The following is a 23,890-nucleotide window of genomic DNA, read 5'->3' on the forward strand; positions in this document are numbered from 1 at the left end:
TTTCAAAAACTCCATTGTGTATTAAGCACTGAGCAGCATTAAATCTGAGGATGTGGTGGGAGAATCCACATGCAGATGTACAAGAACCAAAAAAAGCACAGCACAAACACAGGTGTGAGCTGGGCTGCCACATTCAGAACTGAACTCCACATGAACAGAAGTGCTAATGAAACAAACCAAAATGTTACTTACAAAATGGTTGTGGGTTTTTTGGGTTTTTCCCCATATGGATACGTTTAATGAACATAGAACCTCCACTCTTCATTTTTGCCAAGACAGAACAAAGGACAGTGCTTCAACTGTTCTCTCTGGAATCTGGTTAGAGAATATGCAATTGTTTCAATATCTTCCCACAGCACTTTTATCATCTCTCTCTTAGACAGGATGACATTAACCAGAAGTTCTACAAAGGTAACAAATGTAGAGTCTGCCTTTACTGTCTCAAACACTTACAAAAAATATTATTGAGAAGAAAATTTCAAGAGCACTTTAACATACAGGATGAGTGGGATAGATGTGTGGGGCTTATTTTAAAGAGACAGCCTTTATTTACAGTACTTTGCTTTGTAGATCTTATAAAGTAAACATCACTTTTTTTTAAACAATTAAACAATACTTTTTTTTCCCACAAATATATTAAAATCGTTTAAATTTAAAAGGCAATTCCACAGACTGATGGATATTTTTAAAGGAAAAAAATCTAACAGAAGTAGGCAGCTCAACTAAAACTAGATTTTAAACATTCTGTTTTGACATTCCATCTTTTAAAAAAAGAAAAAAGAAAAAAGGAAAAACACACTTTTCACCCAGACTTCCTTTACAGCATTAAGGCAACTCCAGGAGATTTGGATGAGCTTCTTGGAGATTACAAATACTGTAACTGGCTGCGCCCCATGCTTTATAACACCCAAAGGTGCAACTATCCATTAATCACAATCACATCTGTGCATTAAAATATAAAACTTAAATTACAGATTTTAAAAATATTACTAATAGACTTCCCTATCATAAAATGTTTTATATTTACAGTACTTGAACTATTTCAGTTCTGGGTTGATGAGGTTTAAGCAATTTACCACTGCAAGAGTTAAGACTCTGGAGCTCACAAACAGCACAACCCAGCCAGGGGCAGCGATAGTCGGTAGAGTCATAGTGCAAATCAAAATAAGGAGTGCAGAACTGCACTAATTGTTTACATTTCTAGAATATAAATGAACAAGACGAGCTCTTATATTGTACATGCAATAAATTACAGTAAGCATATGGCAATGGGGCTGGGGCATTCTACAAGTGTAGCTGGTGTACCAGAGCTGAAGCCTGTCAAAGATAGGACTCAGTAAACAAAACATTTCAAAGCTCTGTTGACACAGCACTTGAACTCTGCTTTCATGCTTTGTACTTCTGCTTCCCCGTCTCACTGATCACACAGATATGCTGGAACAAAATAAAATAAAAAGCTCCTGTTAGGAAAGTATCGTAAGAGACCAACATTTGACATCAATAACAAGCTTCTGAAAGCAACACAAGTGTGCTGTACACACTTGAGGAGGAAGAATCTTCTGACACTGTTTATGCAGAAAAACATAGGCCTTTTTTTGGTCCAAAAATTTCACCATCACCTTCTTTCTCCTCTCCTAATTGTCCCACCCACTGTCTGCTAGGTCTGGTGAGACCCAGATGAAGAGTTAATGATAAAAAGAATAAAATATGAGCCCTTCTTAACTTCTCCCCAGGTCTCTCTTCTTTAATTCTGACATAACCAAGCAAATGTACTTGTTTGTTGCAGACATCTGGTGAGACAAGAAACTTCACACAAACTTCACATTATTTCAAAGCTGGCAGTTGTGCAGCCTCCACTCTGCACGCAGCAAAATAAATTTTAGTTTCATCAGAGCTCCAAACGCTGCCCTGCTGTTCTTGGGCTTGTTTGCATCACTGGAACATAAGGCATGATTTACAGAGCAGGGAGAATGATGTAAGGAGACTTCCCTTCCTTCCTCCTCCCCAGTTTTAAATGGAGAAAAACATACGGGAAAAATTACTCACGTTCAAATCTCTAAAGTATTCATTATAATCTAGGGCGTATCCCACAACAAATTTGTCTGGCACTTCAAATCCAACAACTGAAAAAGATCATAAGTCACCAGTGTGTTAGAAAAGAACTTCCTAGAGTTCACTAGACCTTTTTACAGAGACAATATGGAATTTTATAGATATAGATTGTAACTCATTTTATTTCTTCCACTTAAGTACCCTCAGATTAATATTTGAGCTATTTTACAATTTTAACTTACTTTGTTGATTTATCAACTAAAGGAAATTAAATAGATGCATTTATTGGTTCCCACACAGCTGATTGGTGCTAGCCTGCAAGAAATGAATGGAAGCTCTTAAATTTAGTGACAGGATAATATTAGGAGAATGTAAAATTCCTTGAAAACGTCCTCTGACTTATTTAGCAAATATGTACGAAAGTGCCAGTGCTTCCTGGCAGTTCCTAGATGCCTGACATGCCAGTGTGGAAGCAGTGGACTGGTGAGCACAAGTCCCCCTCACAGCATGATTCCAGAGGCAGCGCCTCTGAGAGCTGGACCTGCACTCCAGACAGAGCTGCAGGAAGGGTCATTTGCAGGTTTCAGAAATAGGTGTGGGTTGGCTGTTTTGGGTTTGCTTTTGGCTTTTGTTTGTTGCTGGTTTTTGTGTTTGGTTGTGACTTTTATCTTCAAAAAAATCTGCCTAAAAAGAGGACATCAACCATTCCAGATTGTCTGAACAGCTGTAGCAGGACACTTTGTCAGGCAGTACCAGTCCACCCTGTCTACACACACTATAAAATGACCAAAAAACTAAATTATCTAAAATATTAAATTTCCAAAGGGCTTTTTCACCTCATGCTAAAATGAAAGACTCCTGAGCAGGAAAGCTGTGTCTTTTTTCTCTCCCTGGCTACAATGAGGAAAACAGGGAGATAAATTACACTATTCAAATAAAAGGCTGCATGCACTTTTGGAAAAACTAAGGTGATGTTTCACACTTACTGGGCCTCACAATACAGGGATAAAATGGAGGCTCAGCCATTTACTGCCTTGTTCTCTGCTCCTTCAGAGTTCACATGTCCTGCTCTGGACATGTTGTCTCTGGGGACAGATGGCAAAACAAGTCATCTGCTGCAAGATGCTCCAAAGGCACCATTAGCCCAGCTAAGCCTATAATGAGATCCCAGGAATGAGAGGTGTCCTTGAATGAGAGGAACACCTCAGTGAAGCCTTGACATATTGTACAACCTTGGAAAGGAGGAGGATGTGATTCTGCTGCTCAATTCACTTCCATAATTAAAGTAACAGGAATTTAGCATCTGGAACAGGGCTAAAACACACAGCCCTGCCCAAAGCAAAAGGAGCTGTCACTCTCCTACCACTGTCTGCTGTGGATGCTGTTCCTTCACTAGTGGTCTTGGGACAGACAAGAGAAGACAAGAAGGGAGTAATTCAGATGCCCAGACATAACCAGTGCCAATTTAGGCATCTTATCACTGTAAACCTTTATAAGACCTGCTACCCTGTGTGGTCCTCCCACATTCCTGGGGACAGCCAAATGGCTGGAGGTGGCTAGGCTAAGGCACACAAATCGCTCCCAAAAGTGTCAAAAGGTGAATCCAGCAGATTCCACTGACTGAAGCATTTGACTATGTGCAAGCTGAGAGAATTTCCACATAACAGAGGTGTAACTTAGACCAAAATATCAAAGTTTGATTTCCAATATAATAAAATGTTACAAATCCTGATTAACTATCTCAAAATACTTTCCAGATACTTAAATTATCTAAATAAGAGCAAAATCTATCAAGAGTAATTAGTGAAAAGCTATTTGGATCATCCTTGGACTTTGAGCAAAAGGTTCACAATACACTTGACATACTTTTAAAAATGAAAAATGGTTGTCAAAAGTCACTTACAGTCTGGCCGATATCCCACACTTCGAGGAGTTCTTTTTACCAACAAACTGTCAAATAAAATCAATGTACAACTGAAACATGGAAAAGCACCCCATACAAATATATAAGACTGTTTTGATGACAGAGAAGCTGAGTTAGGCCTAAGTGCGCATAACTGACAGCATAATTACACATATTTTAAACCATTATTTTACTTGCAGGTACAAATTATCATCATGACAAAATCAAAACTTCCTAGAATCATGAATAGTTCATGATTACCCTAAAGGATAAATAACAAGTCTGCAAGGAAAAGCCTGGGAGACACTGATCTGGATGGATTTTCACTGTGAAGAATGACTTAATGGGATTTTATGTATGTTAGGAACTTCAGGTGCAATTTACCTTGTAGGTAAAGAGGTAACAATCTGGGATGTGGCCCAAGAAAAAAGCCCAACAAAAGCATAAGTTTTATGAAGCAAAAGTTCAGCTGCTTGAATGTAACCTCAATTGCATTTGTGCAACCTGTCCTTAACTGGGTTTCGCTGGAAGTACTAATTCCCCCCATAAAGAAAATGTAATTGATTCTGGTGATCAGGGGATACAAAACAGCTCCAGTTTCCTAAATTTAATAGTCAGATGGGTAAAAAGCATGGAGATACAGAGCTGGGGGTACTGTGGTAGAGAGAAATGCCCTGCTAGTTTAGTTTCATTTGCTCATTATTCAGTAGAGCACTTCTACCTCTTGTAAGACAATCCCAAAGGCCTGACATTTGTCTGTCTGGGAAACAGGGAGAAAAAGAAAAGGTGGTTGATGGCTGAATGTGAACAGGACCAGCATAACTCTGTACACTGAGTACAGACCCCCTTCCCTCCTGGATCATCCCTGAAGATGGGGCTTCATTTGCCACAGTCACAGTTTTGATTTTAGCTTCTGAAACTTCTAATTGGGAGACTTAATTTTTGAGAATTGCTGTAGGATTTGATCAAAGTAACCCCAAAATTGTACTAGCATTAGTTCATATCTCCCTACTGCAACTACTTAATTGCCTGAAGGAAATTAAATAAAAAACTAAAAAAAAACCCCCCAACCCAATCAACAACAGCAACAACAAAACAACAACCAAAAAATTAACAAAGAAAAGAAATAGAAGAGAGAGAAGTGAAGCAACTAAGAGAACGTAAGACTATCTAGAATGATCATGTTTCCCTGATCAGGTCTTTGGCAGACGCAAATTACTGCAACAGATTTAAAATACAGGAAATTGGTCTTTGAACATATTATATTATATTATATTATATTATATTATATTATATTATATTATATTATATTATATTATATTATATTATATCATATCATATCATATCATATCATATCATATCATATCATATCATATCATATATCATTTATGCTGTAATGTTACAACACTTTCCAGTGACACATATTTAAAAAACAGCCAGGGAGAAATCCACAAAAGCCTCACCTTCAGCAGGTCACCTCCAGAGTATCAGCAAGAAGAGCTGTTCTGGTAAGTCTAACAACTGCTTTGACATTGTTATGGCAACACAAGTGATTAGATATTACACCCAGCTCTGCTTTATCTCTAATCCCCAGCAATCATTATGCTTTTATTGGAAAATACACAAGCACAACATAGCAGTGCAACAGAGGCAATTTTAAAAGGAGTAGAAGGAATGTTGATACTGGTTAATAATACAGTATCATCCTCAACATTTCTTGTTGGTTGCAACTTATTTAATTATGAAATGTTTTGAAACTAATTGATTAAAGGTATAAATAAGTAGAAAAGCTTGGAAGAGCACATGGGTGGCTGACTCTAACAGAATGACCTCTAAAGCTCAGCTGCACTATGCACACTGCACACTCACTCATGTTAGTCTGCAAACTAATTTAATTCTACAATTAAAGAAGGAAAAATAGAAAAAATGTCTCCATTGCACAAGTACACCACTGCAGTATAGTGAAGTTGCAGTTAGTGCCAGCAAAAACAAATCTCTTTGGAGATACGCTACATACAGGTGAGTGACAACCACTAATTTTTCTTATTCCCCCTTCTAGCAAAAGTCTACATTTATGAACTAAATTTGTGTTGAAAATTTCTCTATCAACTTGAGAGGGTCATTCTTTTAAGACCAAAAGATTTAAATTCTTCTAGATACTTCTAAACTTCAGTGGTAAAATCCCACAAACCTTACCATAATATGATAGGCAAGAGGTGTTCCAGGCATGCACAAGTTATTCCCTTCTGAAGCACAGAAATTCTTCCAGCAACAAGACTGGAAAGAACAGTGCTTCCAACATCCTTAACATATATATGTGCTTATAACAAGCAAAACTGCTTTAGGAGTTTAAACAAGTAGTAACTTCAACAGATCACATCACATATGACTCCTGCAGAAATGTTCCCTCCTGTTTCATGGGAATGTGTTCTATATTTGTTTTCATCATTGGTTAGAGCTTTTTTTAACTCTGTGTCCTTCTTAAGGTGAAAACCAGCACAAATAATCATCATTTACCTGGCTACCTTCACCATCTTTGGATTGTACTGTTTAAGTAGAGAGAGCAACGTTTTCATTGTTTTGCCAGTATCAATTATATCCTGAAAATAAAAACACTCATGTAAGACAGAACATTAAACACGTCAGACTAACACTTTGAAGTTTCTACCACCAAAATTGCTCATTCACAGCAGCATGAAAATATAGCAAACTACAGCCTGTAAAAATGCTCACAACCAAATCCAGGTGACATGAAACACGGTGCTGGGCTTACACAACCACACTCAGTAAAGTGATCACACACACTAACAAGAGCGCTTAATTGTTGTGGATAACCACGACTTTGGAAGCAGTTGCTAAACAAGCAGTTACTGCAATGACCTTCTTGGCTCCTTCTGGAGATTTTATGGCTTGTGCTTCTTGAAGCAATGAGACAATGTTTAATTCGAGTATGATAAGAGTAATGTAAGTCTTGCTGTTGAGCTCAGTTATAGAGTATTCAACAGGAAGAAAGGCAAGAAGGGAAAACAGGCAGAACAAGCTATTACTGCAATTAAAGGAAAAGGAGTACAATTTACTTTACAGAGCCAAAAAATACTTGAAGAAATTGCACTGGAAAGTCTGAGTGCAATTCTGAAGTCTAAAAAACTAAAATAAATGTTGACATGTCATTTTAATCCCATTCACTGTACATATAAATAGAAAATAAAAAGAGAATATATGGCTTGAAATTGAAGCATCACAAATGGCCTCACTTGGACTCAATCAATCATACTATCTTTAGAGGGACAGTCCTTGCCCTGGCCTAAAATCAAATCTATTTGAAGTGAAGAAGGCAGACAGCAAAGAAGCAGCAGTATCCTGGTTTCAGCTGATTTTCCCATGATTCCCAATTAAAATAAAAATCCAGCAACAAACTCAACAATGCACCTGTCAGCATTAGTATCAGCACTCAATGCTTTTAATCATTAAACTCCAGAGAAGTTAAAAGATGTGAAGGTATACAGATAAAAATCAAAGTTGGTAAATAAACAGAAGCAGCTACTTTAATGCTCTAAGAGAAAAGCAGAACCTATTACTGATTTTGTGTTGTGTGATGAGCTGTTTATTGGAGATGAATCTCCATTTTGTACAGAATTTTTTTGGACATCAAAGGGATGCAGTATAGAAAAGCCTAGTGCTCAAGACATTAAACTTACAATAGATGTTCATTTTATCATTTGACAGTTAAAATGGTGATCAGTAAGTGTTCATATTTGACAGTGTGTAAGACGAGTCACTGGATAGATGATTCACTAAACAAATAAGAAACTAACCTAATCTGAGGATTACATTCATCTGAAATGGAGCAGATACATAATCAAACACATTTGCCTATCTGAAGCAAAATATACTTCAAAGGACATCATTGATCACACAATGACTGCTGTATACATACTATTTTGGTAGGAGTTTCAGAATTGAATGTGCTTCCTGTGGAGTAATATAAACTTCTCAAACTAAGAAAATAATACATTGAAACACATTTTATGAGTGGAAACATCCTTTCCTTTGGCTGATGAATCAGCTGCCATAGCTCTTTCTTTGCTTACAAACATGCCATTTCCATTATTTGGAGCCTTAACACATTATTAGATTGCATATCCACTTCTCCTGTCTACTGCTGCTGCTTCCCTGTCCTGAAATTGTCAATTGTATTCAAGGAAAAGTGATATTGGCTGAACATCAGCAACGGTGTTCATCAAGACAGAGGTATGAAAGCAAGAATTAAGCAACAGCAATAGGCAATAAAACTGAGCGGTACTGAACCTGGTATCAGCCAGAGAACCATGACAACACAGAGGAATGGGAATTCAGCACTTCCAAAATGCCCATTAAGAATTAGCATTCTCTATGTCACTATTTTCTAAACAAACTACACACAGGGACACTGGGCTTATATGTTTTTCACACATCTTAGGATACTCATACCAGGAATCTCTTTCTACCTCTGCAGTTTAGTTTCCTAGCTTGCTGTGATAAACCCAGAACAATAACACGCTTAGTATCACCTTTATTCAGGCTACTTTTTCAAAAAAAAGAAAAAAAAGGGAAAAAAATAAGACATTTTAGAATTGACAAAATCTCAGAAAACAGAAAGACAATACAAATGATTTTAGATGGATGTTTTCCTCGTTTAATATAGCAATTGAATGCAATCTGAGAATTCAAAACACAGCTTAGTTCAAATTCAGAGACCACTTGCAAAATTCAGGCCTGAAATCAGAAGCTGGAAGCCTTGAAACCAGAAACTGTAGGTTTTGCAGCTTAATAACAACTTCTATTAGAACTCTTTTACCTGTCACACATTAGAACTTCAAAGTGAAACATAGTACTTACTTCTACGATCAAAACATTCTGGTAGGAAGAAAAAGAAAAACAAATCCATTAGTATCTAGACAATATAGAATTTCTTATTAATCTTCATAACTAATTTTCAGTGCAGTTAAATATCTGTACTACCATTTATGTATGTTAACATTTGTAATAGCAACTGCTTTGTAGTTTAACATTTCTGATGCTCTAGTAACAATTAGCTGAGATTCTTCTTAACAGTTCATGTTAAGTACAGTCTTCGAATTATTCAGACTTTGAAAAGTCTAGACATATGCAAAAGAGATCCAAATAAAGTCTACATAATTCCTATTCTTCTAGAGAAGAGTGTCCTACTGCAGAAACATGTACAAATCTGCCATACCTACATCCTTTACATTGACATACATGTCTTAAAAATCATATGTGTGTAAGGAGAAGGGGAAAGTGATGTGTTCTGACAGAGCAGGAGGCAGTGGTGCTTTTAACCCCTGACATCTGGCTCAATGATCTCCATAGAATCACTGGAGAAAAGCAGATTCCCAGTTTAGATTCTCCTATTTTCTTCTCTTGTCACTGCCTACGATGGGAACCTCTGCTCCTGACGTGGGCTGCACCTTACACCTCTCAACAGTACGAATCCCACCCACTCTTTCAGTGGAACACCAACACAGACACACAAAGAGCTGTACCTTTCCAGTCAAGGTTGAGAGGTCATCTCCCCCAATGACTTTGATATCTCCAGTTGACTGATCATTCTAAGAAAGAAGGTTGAACATTAGCATGACCAGGATTAAACTGATTTTCTTCTTGCAGTAAATGTCAAAACTGCGAAGTACACAACTAGTTAATGTTAAAGCTTTCAGAAGCATGGCAGCTATGGCATCTCTCTATGAACAAAGAAATTACAAGTGATCAACTTCAAAGATGGTATTGCAGATTAAAGACTGACTGTAAGAGATTTGCATCAACACAGGCATCATCTCTCATCTCTGACCATTATATACACATATGCATCTAAAAAGCAAGGACTTACTATGCATGACAAAAAGCACTTTGGTTTCCAAGCTACAGGATGCTATATAGCTGGTAATTTACATTTTAAACTTGACGGCTTTAGAAGCTCTTGCTCTGAATAAGAACAGGCAATCATAACAAGAATTGTCAGCAAACAAGGCACTGATTACTATTTAGAACAATAAGCTACAAAAACAGCCAGAAAAGCTTATGCTTAATTTACAACCAATATTGGTAACAAATCAAATTACTTCTTATACAACTGAACATCAACATAGGTACACCATCACTACACTGCATTTTGCTTTGGTAAGTCTAAACTGTGATAAAAACATAAATGAACTGTTATATAGGAAAGTTAAAAACAGCTGCTAGGAATGCCTCACAGCTTTTTGCAGTTATTAAACTCACTCAACTGACTTTAAACCTTGACAGTGTCTCACAGTTCATAATAGATGTCATATGCAGGTGCTGAGTTCCTGAGCAATGAAAGGTTGAAAAAACAGTTAAAGATTTCTGACACTGGTTGTAACCAGATTTCCACTGGCAAGAACTTTGTTTAATAATTAAGCAATGTTTTAATTTTAATGTTTTAAATTTAATCTTCAGGAACCTTATTTCCAAGTTCAATATTGGTAAGACTTTAGTGCTTCATGGTTTAACACATAGGGGTTTTACTGTTTAGATCTGTTTTCACTGCCTCCCTCTTGTCACTGCTAGAAAACAATAATGTTTTACAAGATTGTAACTCCTGACTCAAGTGGCTCCAAGATCACCTTTTAAAGTGGCATTATAAGTTCCTTACAGTATCTGCTGTAAGGTTTAGCAGAGACCTTTCAGAATACTGCTATGACCAGCCTAACCAGAGTTTACCACGTACTCCACTGAAAATCCCTATTCTCCTCAGTGCCAGTGCAACACATCCACTGTCTTTTGGCTGCCCTTCAAGACTATACAAACAACGTTTGCTCATTTCCATGCTTAAATGCGGGAGACTGGTGAAAAGCCATTCTTCTTGTAACACAAACAGAATAAACTGTTTGTCAAGAATACTGAGAGCTGGATCTGATCGCAAACACTATATTTCCATTTCTTAACAGCTTGCCAGATCATTTAAATTCATCCGTAAGGACTTGGAAAACTGGAGTTAGAAGCAAAGTTTAATCATAGCTTGATCATGTCAGTATTCTTAGAGAATTATTTTGGGTGCAGTACAGTATGAACTTTGCATTGCAAACAAAACCCCCCCATATACTTGTAAATATTAAATGATCAGTTTGAAACAAGAATAGAACTTCAATTACATCAATTACAGAGCCATTACAAAAGTTCATCTGCTTCATTTATGCAATCAGGATATTTTTAACGTTTTTTACCCAATCTGTAAACACAGGCAGCATGATCCAGTAATCACATTGAGAGACAGTGACAAGAGAGTTGAAAGCTTCAGTTTCAACTGTCCATTACAGTTTGTGATGGTTTTCACACCACTGAACACAGATCCCTTCATGTGGCAAAGCACAGGTCTAAACTACAGAGCAGATTTAGCACTCTGACACTATTACTGATAGAAGACCCAGTCAAGCTGTTACATACATGGCCACGATAGGATAATCTTATCCAGTCTATTAAATTATGCCATCTAAAGGACCTAAATTTGGATATTAATAACCACCTAAGAGAGTCTACAGAAAAAAACGCTCATGAATAGTGTAGTGGAGACAACATGTAACAGCACCTCCTCACTCCTTCAGTCTTTGTACTGATTTTTTAAACAAGCTAAGTAAGTTATTGGAAGTGTTCTTTAGCGGAGAAAGAAGAAAATACACAATTTCCCCTCCAAAAAAAACAGGTGGAAGTCATCATTTCCTATTCTTTAACCTACTATTCGGTAATTGAGACATTCAGTTTTCTGCAGCTTTTACAGGCAGAACATATGGGCATGTGGGGGCTTTGGGGTGAAGTGGACTGGAGGCAGGAGTCTCCCCTTTTGGGAGACACAGAAGAAAAGAGGCTCAGAGTGCACTGATTTTAACACAGTGCACAGGCACAAAGTGCCTTGTGAGATACAACCAAAGGCTAGCACGAGCCCTTCTGCCCAGCATTCTCGTTAAAGCACATAACTAAATTAGTGCCTTGTGCTCTGCAAATGTGACTGTGGTCTCCAGGTAACCCCTAGACAGACAGCTGTGTGTGCGCCTCGGGCAGCCAGGGCTGCTTGTCCTGCAAAAGGACTGGACCAAAGCCCCACACAGCTCTTGGCTTTGTCATGATACGTTAATAGAGAGCTTGACAGGAATCATGGATTTATTAAGCTCTGCAACAGCCCAAACTAAGTCTGTAAATAATTCCATCTTGGATGTCACAGTTTAATGAAACAAAGGATGAGAGTGATTTTTTCAATTCAGTTATCTCTGTATTTTTCTGCTGGTCTATAACTGCGACAAGTAACCCTGACTTCAATGCAAAGCTGCTGATACAGAACAAACAGCATAACCTTGTGAAACAATGTATTCAAACACTCTAAACTGAAACAAAAAAAGTCATTATTTCCATCTTATAGATGGTCTTCGGGAAAAAATCATAAATTTCTGAAATCCCAAAAACATGAGACTTGGCTGTCAGTAAGCTGGAAATCATACAAAGCTGGCAAATACCTGCTTCTTCCCCTGACCTGCACAACATAACCCTGTGCTTCCTTCTATAAAACCTAAAAGTTAACTCGTGTTACAGAATGTTCTGTTTTCCTACAAAGTTCAATACTTGTGTTCAGAATCAAAAGAAATTCTTTCCCTAAAAATCTAAACCCAAGGAAACCTATGCCTTGTCTTGTAAAGGTAATGCCATATTCAGAGGTTATTAATCACAAATCTATGTTTATGTATCTAGTGTTCCCTCATGATCAAATACAATTAATTTTGTTCATTGTTTGGTTCATCCAAACAAAAATGAGATAGGGAACCATTTCTGCAGCTTTCAAGTCATCCTGTCCAAGAATGATGTCTGGGCCATATAAAACCTCCTAGAATTAAATTTTTGTAATAATAGTTGCAGGAGAATTCTCTGTATTAGTCTGAGCCACAGCTTTAGAGATGCGGTAGAGGGCAGAGAGGAAATTGTTGAACAAATAAAGGACATGTAAAGGGTCTCTCTCCTCTGCATAATGATTTTACTAGGGTGAGGAGATATCAAGGTCTAAAAGAAAACACATTATATAATAAGGTAGAGAAAGAGTAAAATGGCTTGTGACTCTTAATTCCCTTAATTATTTGTTTAATATTAGCATATTAGGACAGTAAAAATATTAAACCACCCCTGTTAATAATTTGTAGTCAACTTAGCTAAAAATTGCACAGTACTGCATAGATACTTACACAATAACTCTTCAACCTAATGAAGTCGACTGTCATGGGGATTGATTTGTCACTGTTTCTGTTCAGGGCTTTGATGTAGTCTAATAAATCAGCAAAAAATTTATAGCCACCCTTGAGTACACAGAGTGCCACAATGTGGTGTCCTCCCATGCCCTTCATAATTTCTCGTGCCAGTCTCTCTGTCCTAAACAAAACCAAGGAAGAGTGAGCTGTCATAACATTTCATTTGTTCACCATAGCAGCAGCGTTTGATACTCCTAGGAGCAGCAAACACATGCAGCAAACTTGGAAGCACATTTTGCTTGGAAATATTTGCCCACCACTTCAGTCACTTTTACACGTTACTGGTCAACAAAGTTTTGCTTTTCAAGGTTAATCCAACAGTAGTGCTGCCAAATGCGCTTGTTTTCCTACGTCACAGGCAGCCAAAGCAAACCTTAACACCCTGAAACTGTTTCACTGTCAGATATGACACATGAAGGTGTGTTTTCTCCTTCCAAAGACAGGTTCAGCTTCCATGCAAAGAGCAATGTAAGCTAACACAACTCTGAAGGCAGTAGCCCTCACCAGCTGACGAGCAAGAAAACTCTCAAATTGTAAACTGAAGAGTTTATGTTTATTTGCCAAATTAGAATGCCAGAAATTTGTCTTGAAAGCAGAATACAATACCAGCAAGGCATGCAAGAGAACACTGCACCGTTTTTCTGAAATAATTGTTTCTAAACTTATCTTGCCATTTATTTTAGAAAGCATGGTCTGCATTTACTGTGCCAGCTGACAGCAGGTTTCTCAGAGAAAGCCAATCATTATAAACTTTACGTCAATTCCTTAATGACATGTACTTTGTCCAATTTTTTCCTCTATATGGACTTCCAGTGTAAAGTTTTAATATTTAAAAAGAAAGGTTTTTTACAGGTATGTTCATTGTATCTAGTCAAACAGAACCATGTAAAATCTAGACACATTCCTAGTCACAAGATCCCTGATGACCCACCCAGCACCACTCATAAAAGGCTTAAATTCACTGAATTTGTTGTTTATTCTTATAAAGGAAATTAGCAACTTTCAAACACAAAGTAAAATAAAAATGTCTTGTAGGCTTATGAACACATTTATGATCACACAAGATAAAACTTGCACAGCACATCACAGATTTCAGCAACCACAGAAGTGACAGATTGATACTTGCAGAGGATAATGTCTTTCTCAGAAGGCAGGAGAAAGTTGGACGTTATTTCTCTACCACATGAACATGAGAAAGTCTAAAATGATCTGATTAATAGTTTACTTTTATTAATATCTTATGGAAATTCAAGAGACTATATTTTCAGACTGAACTGACACAACAAAACGTTTTCTAGTTAGATTTTAAGAAGGTAAAACATCAAAGAAACACTGGAAAGAAAGTCATAAGTTGCTACATACTACAAAATTTTGCTTGAGAATTACGACCAATTTTCAAAGAATACCATGACTGCAAATGTACAAACTCCTAGAAGCCAAAAAAAAAAAAAAAAGATTAATTGTACGTTCTAGTCTCTAATTAAATATAATCTATTTAGACAGTCTCCAAGCAGCAAAATTATCACTGGAGGATGTTTATTTCAGTTTCATGCAATCAGTGTATCGTCTGAAGTCAAACAAACCTGTCCATGATGAGCCCATGAGGAATATAGACTTTTTCCAAATCATCTGCATAATGTTTAGGTATGCAGAACAAATCCAGGTCATAACCTTGTTCATCATCACCAATCTGAAAAGGAAATAGGGTGAGATTTCTACAAAGCCATATGGAAAGTCTGTGCTGAGAAACTTCACGTCCTTTGCTTTATTCAGTAAAAACTATCAAACCCATGAGTAAAACCTATCAAACCCAAAACACTCATCAGAACCACCTTACTTCCCCCCTCTCTGAAAACATCAGTCACACTGAACACAGCGTAAAGTGTAATCTAAGAGTTCACAAGGGTTACTTGAAATAGCGTGAGTTGTTATGCAATGCAATGTGTGAAAGAAAGTCCTACAACGTTCTCCTCCAGTGGAGAGCAGGAAAGTGAAGTTACTACCCCTCAGTGAAACTCTATATTCCATTACAAAAATAATCAAGCTTTTTAACCCCTTTGATTTTCCTAGTGTAATGCAAAACCGGCATCTGCAATTAAGCAAGCAGAGGTTCTGACATGGACACCTTCCTAATCTCTGCAACACCCAATCACAACAAAACACACGAGCCTGTTTGCAGGACAAGATAAGAGAGAGCTACGTGAGCATGACAAGTTATGCTGCTGTGAAGCAGCTCTGCTCTGCCCACCGTTTCCAAAACAGGGAGGTTCAAGATCATTCAGAATCTGAAATTAAAGCTTTCAGCAACCTGTTCCACATGGGCAAACTCCCTGTATGAAACAGCCTGCAACACTGGCAAGTGCATATTAATTAGGACAAGGGATTACCATACATACATAATGACACCAAACGCTGCTGAGGTTCAGGGCACACTGTCACACCAAGCAGTCTTCCTTGAACCCTAACCTAGCTGCAGCTAGAAAATGACGTGGTTTTTTAATTACTTCCCTCTCTGGTTATGTAGCAGAACACTACTAAGTGAAAAAGAATTTCAGAGGGAAAACAGAAGGTTAGTGTTGATAGTTCACCAGGGCAGGTATTTTTAGTATCTATTTTGGCTACCAGTACCCCTGCAGGACTCAAATCTTGTTTCAGTGCCTGTGGAAACACTTACCTGGCCAGTGATCAGCCAACTGTTTACATGGGGGTTTTATTGATTAATTTTCAGTAAGTATTTCATCTGGGGAATTTTAGTATTATTTCACCGTCCCATCCAAAACTGACCCTGTGTGAGCTACACACACACAGCTCGAGCTTATGGTCCCTGCAGTCCACAGCAGGCTGCTATTTTAAGAAATGAGGCAGGTCCCTACCAAAATTCATGGGGTTTTCCTTTGGTCAGACCCATCGTTATATCCAGCGTGTCTACTAAACCTTCCTTTCTGCATCTGGCAGGGAATGGGCCCTTCCTACAGGTTTTACCAGGTTTTTTATGGACTGCAGGGATTTACTGTCGCAACCTCGAGGCCGTCACAGCTCTCGGCCATCAGACACCGCACGCACTTCATCAGCACTGGCACTAGCTTACGAAAGATTAATAAAAATGAGCATTAAGCGCCTTAGCAGATGCGGCAATCACGCAAAAATAATGCAGCACCAGACGCAGCTCACACACGTGGGGTTCTCCGAACCGGAGCCTCCCGCACGCCGCGAACAGCAACAGGAATAGGAAGTTGTGCCGCGCTGGGGGAAGTTCTTCCACCTTCGCCCCGGAGGCGCCAACACCGGCTTTGGCCGCCGCCCTCGGGCTCCGGATCCCCCCGGATCCCACCCCGAGGGACCCGCGGCCGCTCCGGGAAGGGACGCGCCCGGTCGGGGACAGCGAAGGCAGCGACGGGCAGCCCCGGGCCCGGCGCCGGGGGCCGGGGACTGCCCTCAAGGTGAGTCCGCGGGGCGGCGGCTCCCGGCGCCCAGGGACGCCACACGCCGCGACACAACACACGATACGATACGATACGATACGATACGATACGATACGATACGATACGATACGATACGATACGATACGCCACGCCACGCCATCCCCCGCGTTCCGTCACAGATCACTGTATTCCGGGGGGCAGGCGGGGGACAGTGGCCCCGGCGCCCGGCATCCCCCGTCCCGGGGGCGGTAGCCCCCGCACTCACCACGATGCAGGGGCTGGGGGTCGCCATGGAGCGCGGCCCCGCCGGCGGCGGCTGCGGGCGGCTCGGAGCGGTGGGAGCGGGCGCTCGGAGCGACAGGAACGGCGGCGGCGGCAGCGGCAGCGGGCGGTGGGAGCAGGAGGCGCCGCGCCCGCAGCGGCCCCGGCGCCGCCTCCGCGCCCTTCGCGCTCCCCGCCCTCAACATGGCCGCGGCGGAGCCGCCCTCAGTACCACCGTGCAGCGGCTCCGGGCACAGCGCAGCCCCCCGAGGGGCGGGGAAGAGGGGACACATCACCGGAGGTGTTCCCTCGCCGGGGCTGTTCTCATCGCAGCAGGGTGCAGGTGTTTCTGCCCTGTCCCACGTCCCCACTCCTGGTCTTGAGTTGAGCCTCCCGCAGCATGATGTGCGTTCCCCGCCCCCTCAGGATGATATGGGAAGGTGACAGTGCTGTGGCCAGTTCTGGACCCCTCAGTTCAGGAAGGGCATTGAGGTGCTGGAACGAGTCCAGAGAAGGGCAACGGAGCTCGGGAAGGGTCTGGAGCACAAGTGTGATGAGGAGTGGCTGAGGGAACTGGGGGTGTTTACCGTGGAGAAAAGGAGGCTCAGAGGTGACTATCACTCTGTACAACTCCCCAACAGAAGGGTGTAGCCGGGGGGAGTCAGGCTCTTCTCCCAGGGAACCAGAGACAGGACAAGGGGACAGTCTTCCGAAAAGGTTTAGGTTGGACATTAGGAGGAATTTCTTCACAGAAAGGGTGATTAGACCCTGGAACAGGCTGCCCAGGGAGGTGGTGGAGTCACCATCCCTGGAGGTGTTTAAGGAAAGACTGGATATGGCACTCGGTGCCGTGGTCTGGTTGATAAGGTGGTGTTGGGCCATAGGTTGGACTCGATGATCTCGGAGTTTTTTTCCAACCTAATGGATTCTGTGCTTCTTTGACTCCTATGTCCAGGGGTAACACAGTGGGTAGCTGCTGTCATTCCAGAACCAGGGACAGGGATGCACATCTATCAGACGTTCACATCCATTGGAGGGCTCCACAGACAGAGGAAAAATAATAAGAAAGCATGGACAGTTCCAGTGGTCTCAAATGGGAAAAAGAAAAAAAAAAAGTGTCAACTTTTCTTGTATGTATGGGCAATAAGGACAATTAAGGATAATACAACAGTGCAAATGGAAAATCATGATTTCTTATATTATGTAGCAGCTGAAGACTTTCCCCTTCTTTCTCTAAGGGGTGGAAACCAAGTTTTATTTTATGATGCATAAAATCTTGGTGTCAAGAAAAGGATAATGATCCTTAAAAATAACTTTACTCATAAAGAACTGTAGCAATCACCCTCGGATATGCATCTAGCATTATTACTGTTGGCTCAGAAAACACGATGAAATCAAATTAAGTGTTCCTTTGTATGAAACAACTAATTTTAACTAAGCAAATGGGCACAATCCCTCGTGAGTGCTGCATTGTTACAGCCTGGGCGGGTTAACTGGAGTGGGAGGAAGGAGCCTTTTGTCTGGAGCAGCAGAATGAAACATGCCCTGCAGCTAAGGGGTATCAGGAACGTGTCATAGCTGGACTGTTTCCAGAAGGCCAGGAAGAACAGCTGCCCTGTCAAGTTCAGGGAGGACCTGACATTAGTGGGCAGTGGGCAGTATCTATGGAGAGACTCTGAAACCTCAGAAGAATTGCAGGATCTGATTTTATTTTAGTTACTGAAGACATTTCTCATTAATGACTAATATCAATGTCTGCCACTAAAAGTAGCATTCAACAGCACCTTTCTGATGGCATGCAGGAGTTGTTGACTTTACTTCCATGTGGTTTCTCCCCAGCAATCAAAACCATTAGTCCTATTTTGCCCTTCTGGGTGAGCAATTTCTTTGTTCCTCCTGCCAAACAGCGCATTCCTGGATCCAAAGCATTTCTGGTCCCGCTGGCACCCCATTATGGAGGGAAAAACAGATTTACAAAAGCAAAAGTATTTGCTGATATTACAGGAAGCTGGTTAGATGAGATCACCACCAGATTTAGTAGATGACTGGTTTTGCTCTTGCTGGTATGAGGTCACTGAGGCTTGCGGAGCAAGGTGAGGGAAGGGGTTCAGAGGTACCTGGGAGCTGCACGTTTTCTGTCTAGATGATGCATAAGGTGAGAAAGCCAAAGTTTTGATTCCTCTGGTATGCACAGCTTTTTACAAGGCAAAATAATGTAACAAATGTGCAGAGTGTTTTGTCTCTAAGTAGACTCTTGATTTCGTAATTATTTTGTCCTCTGTTGCCAGCCAGGCATATCTCAGTGCTCAAGCCCAGTGAACCATGGCCTGTGTGAGCATCAGTGGTAAATGATTTTGTTAACAGACTTTTAAAAACCTTTCCTGGTAACCACATGTCCTCAGTGGTGGGGTACCTGGAGGTAGCAACTAAGTATTCATCTTCTGGAAGTGCCTGAAATGGTGTGTGCTGAGTCAGACCTTCAGGTCAGTGTGCACTCAGCAATGCCCTGCTCTTCTCCCCATTTTTCCCTCCCAGCTTTGCCATTGCTAGCTGGGTGACTCACAGAGAATTAGAATTTATCTGCTGATTTTGTTTCACAAAACACGTCTCCTAAAAAAAGCAAAGAGTACAACCAATATTCAGCAGATTAACTAGACCAGTAGGACTCCCTTGTGACCAGAAATTTGTCTGTGCAGACAGAATGGGGGGAAAAAGGAGAATTCCTGGGATATTAACCCAGCCCTGAGAGGAGCACCCCCATTTTTAATGGAGAGGAAAACCAAAAAGAAATATCTGATTAAATGATACAGAGAGCATTCACTAGAATGTGAATTTAGCGCCCAAGCATCCCATCTTCATCATGGCTGCAGAGAAATCCCTCCACTCTGATTAGTAGTTTAAATAGCATATAATTATTTTTCTAGCCAAATGTTTCAAATGGGAGAGGAAGCCAGATGTACAAAAACATCATTTAAAAAGAGACACACCCTTCCTAAAAAATAGGGAATAGATGTTGTTCGTAGCAAAATACCTTTTAAAATAATGTTCTTGTTCTCTGTCTTGTTGATTCCTGTTAAAATTTGTCATCACAGTGATTCTCAGTGGTGACACTCTCCATGGATTTTGGAAAGTGGTCCCTTATCTACTTACTGGTTTCAAGACTGGGATCTCCTGGATGGTAAGAGTTTATTAAGTTTTCTCTCCCAATCCAGCTAATAAGTGACAATTTACTTACCAAAACTAAGATAAGCAAAACCTCTGAACTGATGTACTTCTCTGGAGCTGTAGATAACTTCCTTTTTTTCACTAAAAAGGTTTTCACAGTCCAGGATGGAAGTTGAGGGAATTATAGACATTTTGCTCTTTATTCAGTAGTGCACGGACTAGTCAGTGACACAAAAATTACACAATACAAAACACTCAGCAGTGGCTGATCACAAAATGTGCACCATCCTGAGAAACGCAGCCTGGATTGTTGCAGACCACGCCACTCTTTGGGCTGGTATTTATGGCATTTACCAGCTTTCGTTTGCAAGCATCCGTTAAGAATTATCCCAGTGGCCCTGGCTCAGCAGGACCAGACATGCAACAGTGTCTGTCACAACAGTGTAGAGAGGCTGGTGCTTGGCACTGTGCTCACCCACCAACACCCGGAGCCCTGCCTGGTGGGAGGGACTGGGAGCCAGCCTGCTGCAGAGGGCCAGCTTGCCTGAGGGCCCACAGAAACTGAAACAAGGATTATTTAAATGGCACAAAACAAGCAAAGGCAGATCCCATCACTGAAGCAGGGCATAGGCTCAGGGCTGCCAGACCTGAAGCACAACCCTGTGCTGTGGGGCCTCGTGCCCATGGAAGTACCTGAGACTTTGGTAGCCCAAGACCCACGGCCACAACTGAGCACATGTGTGGTGAACCTTCCATCAGCAGCTCTGGGGTCTGGGCTTGCTCCTCTCCCTGCTCTCCAGAGACCTTGTTCCCCGGCACAGGAGAGCTGTGAGAAGTGGCTTGGATGGAGAGGAAGGCGCACCTGAAATCCAGAGACCTGTCTAAAGGACATTGTGTTTGTTTGAACCTGTCCTGACACAAGGGTTGAAGCCTGAGCAATGAAACTACCAGGAAGGTATTTTTCTTTTTTCTTGTTGGAAATGGCTGTTTTCTGAGCTCAGCTTGACTCACTGGATGGTGTGTCCTGATGGAGTTGCTGACTAAGAAAATAAGAAGGTTCTTAAACACAACCACAGCTCAGTGCCAGCTGCAGAGCCACTTTCAGAGCTGCAGCACCAACCCTTTGCTGTATGAGCACCATCCCTGCTGCCAACACAAGGGGGACATCAGTGTTTATCAGCCACTGTCACGAGGAACTACAAACTCCATGTGAGGACATGGTAAAGCCCAGGCTGACCTCCTTCCACTCCTCCCACACCTCCATTGACTGCAGCATGGCCCTTCCCACCCTCAAGGAGTTACCTGAGGTCCCCAGCAAGCCCTTGCAACAGCAAAACAGAACAAAGAGCAGGGCCATGGCACTTAAAACAATCAGATTCCTTCCTTCACTGTACAGCAAGGAATAGTGTGAGAGAGGTACATTTTTCCAAGGGAACCTCTTCTGCTCCCCTCATTCAGCAGCACTTAGATCAACAAGATAGCTGGGTGACACAAAATATTCTATGTGGCACATTTCAGTAAGTAGACTATAAAGTAGAGTAAACTCTACCAAAACTCTACCAAACTGTAGAGTAAACTCTACCAAAATTAATGTGGTTGATGGTAACCACGTTATCCTGCTGATTTTCTCAATATTAAATGGTCTCTGGGAGCACAGGAGAGGACAGATGTCCACATCGCAACATGCACGTGCAGCAAACTCCCAGGGCTACACAGGAATAAAAGGACTTCTGGGAGATGGGCTGTGCATGGGAAGTGCTTTTGCTAAAGTCCAGCAGCTTATTTTAGCCAACAATTTAGTTAACACAGCCTCAGTTTTTTCAGTCACTCCTTAGATGGAGGCATGAAGCAAGAAACCAAGGGGACCCTGCAGCAGGGCTTCAGCCCGGCCTATTTGCACTGGAAGCTCATTTGCACACACCTTCCACTGAAGCCTGAGGGAAGGCTGGACTACTACAATTGCAGGTGGTTGGTGCTGACAGGTCCTCCCACTAGGGAAGGGCAATTGAGGGAGAGTTGTGGGGTTCTCCCCCTTGCTCAGTTGTTTTCAGAGGAGTAAACAGGTTAACCTGCTTCCACCAGGCACCTGAGTGCAGGAGCTGCCTGCAAACCCCAAGAGCATTTCTAAAAAGGTGTAAAACACTTGCTGTGTTGCATGTCTGACAAGAGGTGTCTGTACAGCCACAGAGGTGACCTAGGTGCAAGGATTGCTTAAAAAACCCCAAACATGGAGCCTGTACACACCAGCATGGACAAAGGGGCCAATAGGTGTGAGGACAGAAACTCGAGAGAAGGCAGGAGGTGCTGGCAAGGCTGTTTGAGTAACAGGAGAATGTAGATACAAAAATGCTGCTAGCAAGGATTTTCTTGCTATTTTCTAAGTCTGTGAGAGACTTTTCTCTCTCACAGAAGAGGTAGCAAAGTTATGTAAACAACCAAACCATCTGCAACCTTGAGAAATCTTGTTTATGGTACAGTAGAAAAATATTTTGACAATGGATGTTTTAGGATTTTAGCCAATCACCCCAAGGGGTGGCTGATCCTTTGTCCAATTAGACTATGAAGAAAAAAGTCTATAAAAGAGTTTGTAAAATAAATAAATAAATCAATCTTGCTGCACAATTCCTGCCTTCTGGATCTTCTCTCCTCCTCCTCCCCACGGCTGCGGGACACGGTGATATACCCTAGGGCTTAGGCCTGCGGTAATAGGGGAGAAGGAAGAGGGAGAGCAGCACAGAGCACAGCCAGCAGCCTGATCAGGTAACTCGCTGACAAGACAGAAGGGCTGCACTTGCCAGGGCTGGTGGATCCAGCTGGCACTACCTCAATGCACACTAAGCATCAGGTGTCAGGGCTCACATGCCAAGGCCCCTGCCTCCCATGCAGATCCTGGCAGCAGTTCAAGTAGCTCAGAAATATTCTCTGGGCAGATTAAAAGGGAAGTGGAGATGAGACAAAAGTACCAGGCCGGGAGGGAGGGAGCTGCACTTAGGACTCCCCTCTCCTTTGTAAGTCTTGAGTTGTGTGGTACAAACTGGCAAGATTGTAATTCAGATCTGCAAATATGAAATGCTGTTCTAGGTGCAAGACTGGATGAGATGCCTGGCAAGGACAGAGTCCAACAGTTCAGCTGAAGAGTGCTTTTAAAACTCAGTTTATATTTAAAAGGGAAAATAAATGAATTTTTAGAGTCCTAAGCTAAAAGACCAGGCAGCAGGAGCTAGAATTCCTGTTGTCTGCCACTCCCCAGAACCTGCTTGAGCCAGTGGAAAGCACCTTCAGAAATCTGTCCTCAAAAAGCCCCATGAAACAGGGGTAGGAAAGGGGAGAACTGCTCTCAAACAACTGCCAGACCCCATAGCAAGGAGAGAAAAAAACCTTTTTTCTGGGACAGAGAAAACAGGACCTCACCTGAACCCTCCCTCCAGACAGCTAGAAAGCTGAAGGTCCCAGAAAAATAAATAAGCTTGATGCTTTTTAAAGCTGTGTGGCTGCAGATGCTGACCCGATTTAGTGAACAATGTTTTCATGTACTTGCACAACAGAGCACCTGTGGCTGCAGAAATGTAAGATATCATGAAGTGCTCAACAGAGATGACAACAGGAGAATTTTGCTCCAAATAACACTTTTTTTTGCCAAACCTCTGCTTTTATCTCTTAACTGAAATCCATTCATCAAATTGTAAATCTCTGATATCTGATGGGCTAATATAAGTTTTGCACAGTGATAGCATCAAGAGTTTTTTAAATTTGCCAAGGCTTATCAAAGTCTCAGGTTGCTT

At 41.3% G+C, this 23,890-nt stretch overlaps 1 protein-coding gene and 1 long non-coding RNA gene across 2 annotated transcripts in view; one reads left to right on the forward strand and one right to left on the reverse strand.

Moving 5' to 3' along the window:
• On the reverse strand, window positions 1–17,125 carry HPRT1 (hypoxanthine phosphoribosyltransferase 1). Its single transcript, XM_069015174.1, has 9 exons — window positions 16,948–17,125; window positions 14,844–14,950; window positions 13,198–13,381; window positions 9,499–9,564; window positions 8,834–8,851; window positions 6,473–6,555; window positions 3,956–4,002; window positions 2,047–2,123; window positions 1–1,434 (listed from the first exon to the last, which is right to left on the reverse strand). The coding sequence occupies exons 1-9, from the start codon at window positions 16,972–16,974 to the stop codon at window positions 1,387–1,389; spliced, it is 657 nt and encodes a 218-aa protein (XP_068871275.1). The 5' UTR covers window positions 16,975–17,125; the 3' UTR covers window positions 1–1,386.
• The window catches only part of LOC138110382 (uncharacterized), a 13,241-nt gene continuing 4,309 nt past the window's right edge, over window positions 14,959–23,890 (forward strand). Inside the window, exons 1-2 of the long non-coding RNA XR_011150904.1 lie at window positions 14,959–16,700; window positions 20,036–20,121. This is a non-coding gene — a long non-coding RNA (uncharacterized lncRNA). The remainder of the gene's footprint in view (window positions 16,701–20,035; window positions 20,122–23,890) is intronic.

Source organism: Aphelocoma coerulescens, chromosome 4A (genome assembly GCF_041296385.1).
Source record: "Aphelocoma coerulescens isolate FSJ_1873_10779 chromosome 4A, UR_Acoe_1.0, whole genome shotgun sequence".
Taxonomy (NCBI): Eukaryota; Metazoa; Chordata; class Aves; order Passeriformes; family Corvidae; genus Aphelocoma; species Aphelocoma coerulescens.